This window comes from Populus euphratica, unplaced genomic scaffold, assembly GCF_000495115.2.
Source record: "Populus euphratica unplaced genomic scaffold, PopEup_1.0 scaffold34.1, whole genome shotgun sequence".
Taxonomy (NCBI): Eukaryota; Viridiplantae; Streptophyta; class Magnoliopsida; order Malpighiales; family Salicaceae; genus Populus; species Populus euphratica.
The window spans coordinates 1,542,418-1,552,793 of record NW_011499883.1 but is presented as its reverse complement, the minus strand read 5'-3'; the positions used below and the strand labels follow the sequence as shown (position 1 = coordinate 1,552,793).

General features: G+C 33.3%; 2 protein-coding genes and 1 long non-coding RNA gene across 3 annotated transcripts; 2 read left to right on the top strand and 1 right to left on the bottom strand.

Annotated features, from left to right (window-relative positions):
• Positions 1 to 14: 14 nt before the first annotated feature.
• LOC105129862 (uncharacterized) lies at positions 15 to 300 on the top strand. The gene is made up of 2 exons (XR_843147.1): positions 15 to 75; positions 187 to 300. It is a non-coding gene; the product is annotated as an uncharacterized LOC105129862 (long non-coding RNA).
• On the bottom strand, positions 224 to 2,095 carry SEP1 (stress enhanced protein 1). The gene is made up of 4 exons (XM_011032103.1): positions 1,979 to 2,095; positions 1,790 to 1,894; positions 859 to 1,037; positions 224 to 474 (listed from the first exon to the last, which is right to left on the bottom strand). The coding sequence occupies exons 1-4, from the start codon at positions 2,025 to 2,027 to the stop codon at positions 370 to 372; spliced, it is 438 nt and encodes a 145-aa protein (XP_011030405.1). The 5' UTR covers positions 2,028 to 2,095; the 3' UTR covers positions 224 to 369.
• A 1,967-nt stretch (positions 2,096 to 4,062) lies between these two features.
• On the top strand, positions 4,063 to 10,085 carry LOC105129888 (uncharacterized). Its single transcript, XM_011032130.1, has 10 exons — positions 4,063 to 4,578; positions 5,141 to 5,317; positions 5,445 to 5,573; positions 5,822 to 5,998; positions 6,350 to 6,504; positions 7,228 to 7,306; positions 8,632 to 8,693; positions 8,804 to 9,106; positions 9,448 to 9,742; positions 9,813 to 10,085. Exons 1-10 carry the CDS (start codon positions 4,309 to 4,311, stop codon positions 9,930 to 9,932), a joined length of 1,767 nt encoding a protein of 588 aa, XP_011030432.1. The 5' UTR covers positions 4,063 to 4,308; the 3' UTR covers positions 9,933 to 10,085.
• The last annotated feature ends 291 nt before the right edge of the window (positions 10,086 to 10,376 follow it).

Sequence of the window (10,376 nt, the reverse complement as noted above, 5' to 3'; positions counted from 1 at the left end):
TCCTCGTAACAGGGTCTGTCGAAGATATCCTTGTACGGAAGCTGATCTGATACCATGAAATGATATCAAATCAGTGTATTTTCAACTTGGAATTCACATCAGTGTATTTTCAACTTGGAATTCAAAAAAAGGTAACATCTCCTTGGAATTCACATCAGTGTATTTTCAACTTGGAATTCACATCAGTGTATTTTCAACTTGGAATTCAAAAAAAGGTAACATCTCGGAGGAAAATGCTTTGAATAAATAAAGATCGACATGACTTTTACATTCTCAAATATTGCCACATTATAACCTGAACAAAAATGTAACTTCTAATATCTTCAGAATCACAAGCTTTACGATCACAAAACACAATCTTAAGTGTAATCAATTCTTAGATGCCGACTGGAAGATAAACACAGCTGCCAAAACACCTATCAATCCAGTTACTGCCAAGGCCACTGTGGGCAAGGGGTTTGTGAGTCCAAAATTCTGCAAAAGCAAAATGGACATAAATTTGATAAGTAATTGCTCACCAAGTACCAATTATTCCATCAACATATAGATTATGTCTGTGTGTGTCTGTGCAGGGGGGATAGGTGGGAATTAAATCACATTTGAATAAATTGGCCCCAAAATTGATTACTCAATTCAGTTACAAACCTAATCAATCGAGTAGCATCACTATCATATTGTACAGGCAATCACAATTTAATACAAGCTGCATGTTAAAAGTCTTGAGGTCTTACATCACACAGTGTATCAGTAACAAGTTTTATAATGGATCATTGACAGGGGGGTTGGATGATTTTTAAAATCGATAGTAAGCATTTTCTTTTTCGAGACATTGAAACTTATAATTAACGCATGCCATACCTCCAAAAGTCCTTTGCCCGTAGCTATTTCAACACTGATGGCCCCAGCAAAGGCAACCATTGCAAGCCGTCCAATCCATACATCCACACTGCTGCCATCCTGGGTATTTTGCTCACATCTTACAGAAACAAACGTTGCTCTCCCAGCAGCCTTTTTCTGATGAGAAGTTCTTGATATCACTAGAATAGAAATTCAGTATTAGCATCCAATACTTTTAATGTTCCTTTAGTTGCCAATAACTTAAAGGATAAGAAAGTAACATTTGGAACCGCATAGCTGCTTTCAGGTGTTCAATTACAAGTTCCAAATTATTCTTGTCGCACAACTTCTTGGCGACAAAAATACAACAGCAGACTATATTATGATATTTAAATTCAAATGACCACTATCCTGGCATTCCCCCTAGATAACCCAAAAAAAAAAAAAACTTATTGCATCTACCGAGCACTGAGGTTTATTCAAGCAAGCATTTAAAGCTCAAATCTTGTGGATGAGGGATCATTGCATTGACTGGGTGAAATATTTCAGATTATCTAGAACAAACAAGTAGATACAATAGATTAAGAAAACACCAATTTATTGACTCAGAGATCACAAGCACAAGTAAATGATAACTCTAACTAGCTGTCAATTCCCCAAAGGTGAGGATTGCTAGACCAATAACACCAAGTGTGCCTCTATATAAGAAGTCTTTACATTTCATTTATTTTTTCAATCTCTTGCCCATCAAAATTCATTTGGTACTCAATGCGATAGAGCAGTTGAGAAAAAACAAAATCTGCCTTCTGATTTATGATCCTACTAAATGATGAAGATAAAAGTCTTGAACTTTGAACACACAGCTTGCTAGCTAGAATATGGTATCCACTATGGAATAAATACAGAACAAGTAGCAGAAAATAAAGAGGTGCAAAACAATTAAAATCCTCACACAATGGAGACCCAGTAGCGAAAGTAGTCCCATTTCGTGCAAAAGTAAAAGTAGGCAATCGAGAAATTGGAAGGTGGGTTCTTGATGAGCCAACAGCACTAGCAGCTGCAACATTAGTATTTCACAAACTACATTAAATTCCATATAATAGAAAAACATGAAGACTCGCGCAGAGAAAAGAGAGTGTACCGTGAATGGAGTGGGAAAGAGAAGCAGTGACTTGAGCTGCTGCAGCCATGGTTTGTGAGTGGTGATGTTCGAGAAAATTTGTGTGGCGCCACAGTAACTAACCCAACAATCTGTTATCTTTCATTCTTTATAGATGACCAGACATATTGGGGAGAACCAAACTGACACGTGTAATTTCGATTGAAAAGGTTTGTCGTGGCAGAAAGTAACGACATGTCGTTTTAAGGGCAAAGTGTTGCTGAAATAACTTTTTAAAATATTTATTTAAAAATATATTAAAATAATTTTTTATTTTAAAAAATTATTTTTAAAATCAGTATATTAAAATTATATAAAAATAGTAAAAAAAATATTAATTTAAAATAAAAAATAAAAAAATTATTTTTTCAAAATTATTTTTAAAATATAAAAATAAAATAAGTTATATATTCTTGGGTAACCGGAAATTTTAAATTCTTATAAAAAAAATTTAAAAATAAATAAGTTATATATATTATAAATAATAAAATTTTTAAAAAAAATTATTTATATTTTTTAGTTAAGTTGAAGTATTTAAATTAAGAATTTTTTTTATCTTATATTTAAAAAATATAAATTTTTTTATGAATATATAATATATATATTAATGAATTTTTAATTTTATAATAAAAAAATAAAATATTATTTTAATTTTTATATAGTTAATTTTAATTTAAGCTAGTAACTGATAAAGATACGGTGACAAGCTCATGTGTATAAAATTAAGTTAAGTAAGAGAAAAAAATTTAATTACTTCAATGCACACAAAGCAATATCTATATTTTCTAAATCTTTTATCTTTAATAATAATTTGTTTTTAGCTCACCTCCCACCCAAAAGAAATTTGTTCCAGTTCTAAAAATGACAAGGCTAGACATAGTGAACATTCTAAAAAATAATTAACTTAGATAGTTATAGGTAATTAGTTTGGTTTTGTTAGGCTGAACCGGGTCACCTACACCTCAGGTTAATTTAGTAGATTGCATGAGTCCTTTCAAATTAATTACATGTTCAGGTTTGTTCTTCAAACCTGGGCAAGGCTTGTGATCATTCAAGTTTTAAATTAATTTATTAGGTTATATCAGATTTAATAATTATAAAAATAGATAGACTTCTGTGTTCCCAAAAATTGTGCTGTGAAAGAAAGAAAAGGAATATGGTTTTTGTAGAGAATGAGTACTTTATGTGAATTTTCAGTAATGAATAATTACATGTTCAGGTTTGTTCTTCAAACTTGGTCAAGGCTCATGATCATTCAAGTCTTAAATTAATTTATCAGGTTAGGTCATATTTAATAATTATCAAGGGTACTTACCAGCAGCAAAACTTCCCCTATCTTGTGGTAAAAAATGAGATGTGCCAATTATGGATTCTTGAATTCAAGTAAAAATTGTAATATGTTTATCAACTCATGTCTCTATAGCCCAAGATTTCTTCCTTACAAATTGTATATAAGTAGAGCGCTTTATTTAAAAATTAGGGGATTAGTATTACTTAGTTTTTTATAGTTTTGATCATTAAAATATTTTGATAATTTTTTTTTTCAAATTGATTTTCCTTATTGGATTCTAAAAAAAGGTTTTCCCAAATTACATTGTTTCCTATTCTTCTTTTTATATAGAATCTTAAAAAAAGATGATGATTATGGGAATAAGGTTATGTAAATTTAAATTTACTTTTAATTTTAGTTTAAAGATATTGTTGTTCAGAAATATAAAAAAATAATTTTAGATAAAAAAATAACTTATTTATATAATTAAAGTAAAATAAAAATAAATACATGTTGCTAGTAATGATCAAATTAATTCAATTAATTATAGTTAATACAATGCACTTAAAACCTATTTATAAATTGGTTTTAAGAGGGGGTTTGGAATACTAGATTTTGAAAAAAAAATTATTTAAAATTTTTTATATATATTTTAAAATTTTTTTGAGGTTAGATATTAAAAATATTTTTTAAAAAATAAAAAATATTATTTTAATATATTTATATTAAAAAAAACTTTAAAAAATAATAAATACCATTCTTCCAAACATGGATAAATAGTAACTTGCAAGAGAATGACCAAAAAGAAAGAAAAAAGAAGAAGAAGAAGAACGACAAGTGGTGGCGTCAGCCTGCTCCTCTCTGGATTTTCCACGCCTATGACTCCTGTCAAGAAGCCATTTCCATATTATCCTCCAAAAAAGAAAAAAGAAAAAAAATCTCAAAATATCTCCTCTCCGTGGCAATAACACGGAATCATTAGCTCTCCACTGAAACAAAGCCCGCCTCTTCCCGTCTCCAATCTTCAGAGTCTATAGCTGTAATGGCATCCCTCTCAATTGGGACACACCATTTACACACAGCAAACCAATTCAAGAAACATTTTTTCCACTCTATTTCTTCCACTCCTCTATCCTCACTACCTTATAAGTCTTCTTTTGGTTATTCTTTGTGTAAATTAAGAGGTTCAAGAATTCTTGGTAATGGACTGCTTGCTAGAGCTGAAGACAGGGAAAAAGGGTCATCATCACCACCTCCTTCTTCTTCAAATAAGCGACAAGGTCAACAGCCCAACATTGATAACCAGCTTCAGGTTCTCTTTTATGTTGCATTTTCATTAAGTTTTAATTTTAAGGATGTCCCGTTTACTTGTTTTACTGGTTGGTGAATTTGAATTTTAGATTTTGGCATATTATGCATGTGAATTTGGTTTTGTGTGAATGTAGCGCTCTCATATAACTGGAAAAAAAAATTGTAATTTTATCCGGTAAGGTTTTGCATTTCCTATGAATCGTTTTGTTTAATCTATCACTATGGTTCTGCAATTATTACTGGGAAGTGCTATCTCCATGCATATGTTAATTTTGTCGCGTACTTTGAATCTTCGATGGATAATGAATGCGTATATCTTTAAAGGCAGATGTGGTCTGCAGATTTCTCTTTCTTTGTGGCGTGGAAAGTTTATTGAAAATACTGACGGGCTCTGACTGTACATGAAATATCGATTGGAGTCCAACTTATTGCTTTGGAACTCATTTTTTTATTACTCAAGAATCAATGTTATTGTTGTTGAGAACGCTGTTATAATTTATTGGTGTCTTCTCACACTCTACGCTATTGTCACTCTTATTATTCACCCTTTAGCATGTAATCAGGATTTGGAACCAACATCCGGATCGTGTGACCCTTTGTGCTCACTTGATGAAACAAGCTCACAAGATTTTGAAGCCAACTACCAGCCGAGAACTGATTTGGTGAAAGCTCTTGCAGTTTTTGCTGCAGCTGCAACAGGGGCAGTAGCAATCAACCATTCTTGGGTTGCAGCCAATCAGGTTTATCTTAATCTTATGTGATAGTTCTTTAATTCGATTGTTACCAACACTTGCATCTGAACATATTAGGACAGGTTTTATGGAAAATGGTAAACTAGTGGTTTACTTCATGTTTTTTCTGAGACAGGATCTTGCTATGGCATTGCTTTTTGGAATAGGATATGCTGGCATTATTTTTGAAGAGTTTCTAGCCTTCAATAAAAGTGGAGTGGGATTATTGATGGCTGTGAGTTTATGGGTAATACGAAGCATTGGGGTAAGCTTCATAATATTTACTTGTTTACCATGAACCGATTTAGCTACTATATTCAAGTTCCATTTTTATCTGGAATTCATACCTTTTCCGTTAAATATTTCGAAGCATTGGGGTAAGCTTCATAATATTTGCTTGTTTACCATGAACCGATTTAGCTATTATATTCAAGTTCCATTTTTATCTGAAATTCATACCTTTTCCATTAAATATTCGTATTAAAATCTTGGCTGTTTGACTTTCTTGTGCAGGCTCCTTCACCAGATAAAGCTGGTTCAGAGCTGACACATGCATCTGCAGAAGTCAGTCAAATAGTATTTTTCTTGCTTGGTGCAATGACCATCGTAGAGATAGTTGATGCTCACCAAGGATTTAAGCTGGTTACTGACATTATAACTACTCGAAAGCCGAGGACTCTCCTTTGGGTGGTTAGTGCCATATTTCTTCGGTCATGGGCATACCGACAAGTCCTTTATTTCAAATGTTCTGTAGATTAGACATTATTGGATGAGGCAGCAGCATAGTTGCAGGATGTATTTTGCTTGTGGTCCAATATCTTAATTCTTGCACCTATATACCAATTCAAAAAATCATTTTTTCCTCTAAAGCAGGGTCAACTCCTCTGTTCCGTAGTTAGTCAAAGTACTAATATTTATGATCTAAAATGATTAGCTTTTGGTTCTAATTATTTTTCAGTTGAAATTTCTCCATTATCCTCATCATTCTTGTGTTATGTTTCCATATGAACTGTTCATGACCAGTGTATGTTGGATCCGCAGGTTGGTTTTGTCACATTTCTTCTTAGTGCAGTCCTCGATAACCTGACATCTACCATTGTGATGATTTCTTTATTGAGGAAATTAGTACCTCCATCAGAATACCGCAGGTATGTGCTGGCAGTTTTACTAACTTATCCTGTCCTATTGAGAATCTTGTAGAATATAGGTTGACTTTAGTCTCTCATCCTGTCTCAAATTCCTGGTTTCACATAACTAGCATAACTCTTTGAAAAATGTTATTAGATTTGTACTGACTTGGATAAGTTCTGGATGTTTCCATGCTTAACACTACCTGAACAAAATTAGGATGTGTTAACTTGAGGCAATTTACCCAGTTTTCTCCCTTTGAAGTCTATTCTATTTAGGATGATTAGGATTTTTGTATGAAAACCTTATCAAAAGTTGTTGAATTTGGATAAAGAAGAGACATCAATCAAGCCTTGATCCCAAAATAGTCGGGGTTGGGTATGTGGATCCTTTTCGGCTGTTTAGCTTAGATGATATACAGTTGGATAAAGAAGAGAGTGGAGAAAAAAAAGGATGATCCTAGAATGGTGTTGAATCTTGATTTATCAGAACCTGAATATAGAGTTTCACCATAATGGCATTGCTTGATAGATTATGAGAAAAATTGGGATCTTAATTTACTCATGATCTTCCTTTTCTTTTCCATTCCTCTTTTATAGTTGAGGGTGAAAGAGGGTATTTGCGTTCAACTTTGCCTGAACCACCTAAAAAGGATGATCCTAGAATGGTGTTGAATCTTGATTTATCAGAACCTGAATATAGAGTTTCACCATAATGGCATTGCTTGATAGATTATGAGAAAAATTGGGATCTTAATTTACTCATGATCTTCCTTTTCTTTTCCATTCCTATTTTATAGCTCCTATTGGTGATGTTACAACCACCATGCTATGGATACATGGGCAGGTATCAACATTGCCAACCATGAAGGTATTTTTCATAATGCTGGTCCCTTGTTTTAGATATGTTAGTATTCTTGTCTTTCTGCTATCCATATCCATGATTTGATTTAATGGATTCCATAATCTGTACATTTAGACCCGGTGGAGAATAGGCTAAAATGCATTGTTAGGAGGGAAATATGTCATACATCAAATTGCACATTGGATTTACCCTCAAAATAGACTGGTTAACTAGGGAGGTCCTATCAAAATGATTGGATGAGACTCATTCTTTTCCAGAGGCCAGTAATTTAACAACCTCAACAAGGTCTTGCAAAGCAAAAACTATAGCTATCAAACCCGGCTTGGCCTGGCGAGATCCTGGCCGAGTTTGAAGCAGGCAAAACTCAAGTCTACATTTAACCTCGTAAAAGCTGGACGACATGTCGTATTCCAGAGGCCAGTAATTTAACAACCTCAACAAGGTCTTGCAAAGCAAAAAACTATAGTTATCAAACCCGGCTCGGCCTGGCGAGACCCTGGCCGGGTTTGAAGTAGGCAAAACTCAAGTCTACATTTAACCTTGTAAAACCTGGACGACCTGTCATGTCAACCTAGAAATCGAGGGGTAACTGGGGTGAGACCTTTTTTTCTAATGTTTACATTTTTCTTAATAAACCAAAAAAATAATTGATGAATATATAGTCTTAGCATTTTTTTAGCATGTTTCTAAACTTTTCTACGTGTGTTTTAAATAACAAAGAGTGCATGAGTTTTTAGTAGTGGTTTTAGTTCAAGTTCATTATATAAATACTGGAAGAAGATTTTATTTTTCCAACGTGGTTTGGAAGCCCATTAGTATATATACTATATATTTACAAGAAGAAAGTTGTGTCTTTTTAATGTAGAATAAGAAATTTTTTTGGTTTAAATACTCCAACTTAAAAGGAGAAGATAATATCTTTATAATGTGGGATAAAAAAACTTTTTGAAATAATATTTTAAAGTTCATTATTTACAACATGTATAACTTACATTTACATGAATTGTTTCTTACTTTTTCATATGGGATATTAAAACCTCAAATATTTTTTTTAAAAAAATTTCTTGGGTTGACCTAGGTCAATCTGTGTCTCAAGACCTAACCCTATCAACCCTTGAGCTGAGTTTAATAACTATGGTGAAAACATGTTTTTCATATGATCTCACATTACACTTTACAACCATTAAGGTGGAGAAGCACTTGGAATTTATGTTACAGTTGATAGGTAGTGCATGCATGTCAGTCTAATGCTTGGAAAAGTAATAACTGAGCTCTTTGAAAAAAATTAACCAAACAAGATCAGTTAAAAAGCACTTGGCCTTTGCTTGCAGGACTTGATTGTACCCTCTGTTGTGTCTCTTGCTGTCCCCCTGTCTCTGTTGTCCCTAACTAGGTACTATTCTTCTTGAAACATTAAAACAAAATAAGAATTACAATTCTGAAGGGTTAGTTTAACTTCACAGATTATGGATGATTGATACATGTTACTCATGTTCCATTCAGTGAAGTTAATGGAAAGGGACCGGACATGCCAAATGTTTTGGCATCTGAGCAGATGGCTCCTCGAGGACAGCTTGTTTTCTCTGTGGGTATTGGAGCTTTAATTTTTGTTCCAGTGTTCAAGGCTCTAACTGGATTGCCTCCCTTCATGGGTATGCTGCTTGGGCTTGGAGTTCTTTGGATTCTCACAGATGCTATTCATTATGGTGAATCAGAAGGGCAAAGGTTAAAAGTACCACAGGCTTTATCACGAATCGACACTCAAGGAGCCCTTTTCTTCCTTGGAATCCTTTTATCTGTGAGCAGGTATACATGCAAACAATGAATGGATTTTCCGGTTCCATGATTGTACTTTGTGCTTACAATTTTTACCTGCATTCATTTCACTTTGAGTTTTGTGTTATGTCTAGGTTTGGGTTTTGACTGATGTTAACGAGTTCTATTAGTGACTAGAATTCTTCTTCCTTTCGCATATGGGTTTTGACTGATGTTTACAAGTTCTATTAGTGACTAGAATTCTTCTTCCTTTCGCAAATACAACGTCCCATCTTTCTGTATATTTTCTCATGAAAATCTATATTGCCATTGGAAAATAGAAGGTTTTAATTTTCTTGGTTATAATAATTTTTAATTATTTTTCCCCCCAGTCTGGAGGCAGCAGGGCTTCTTCGTGAACTGGCAAATTACCTTGATGCACATGTTCCAAATATTGAACTGATTGCAAGTGCAATCGGAGTTGTGTCAGCAATTATAGACAATGTTCCACTGGTTGCAGCAACAATGGGAATGTATGATCTCTCCTCTTTTCCGCAAGATCATGAGTTCTGGCAGTTAGTTGCATATTGTGCTGGCACTGGTGGTTCCATGCTACTTATTGGCTCTGCCGCTGGAGTTGCTTTTATGGGGATGGAAAAAGTGGACTTCTTTTGGTACCTGCGGAAGGTATCTCCTGGATGAATGTTATTCCCTGTTTATCTTCTTTTGAGTAAAGAATTTGTTTTCTTCTTTTCAGGTGAGCGGTTTTGCTTTTGCCGGTTATGCTGCTGGTATTGCTGCCTACTTGACAGTTCATAACTTCAGCATCTCCCTACCCACGACTCTAGCTGAGCTTCCTTTCCTCTCAGGTTCATAAATCTTAGTACTCAGTCTCTGATAGTTCACCAGCTTAGTATGAATTCATAATTTGAATAATATGAAAATCTGAAATGCCGTGTGGGCGATTTATCATTTGTTGGTTCTGTAAATGCTTGCATTCATGAAAGATCACATTTCTTTGCTTTGCTCTGCTCTTTAATCGCCGGCCAAAAATAGACGATGCTCCTCCAAAATTGCAAATTACGGGCCAAACATTGCTGGGGGAATGTAAACAATTTGGACTTGTTTTTTGTATTTTTAAAATATTTAAAAAATATATTTTTTTAATTTTTTTTGTTTAATTTTTTTAATTTTGATATGTTATCTAAAAATAAATTTAAAATATATATATATATATATATATATATATTATTTTGATATATTTTAATAAATAATATTTTTAAAAATAACTAACTTTAAAGTTGTTTAAAGCTTTTTTTTG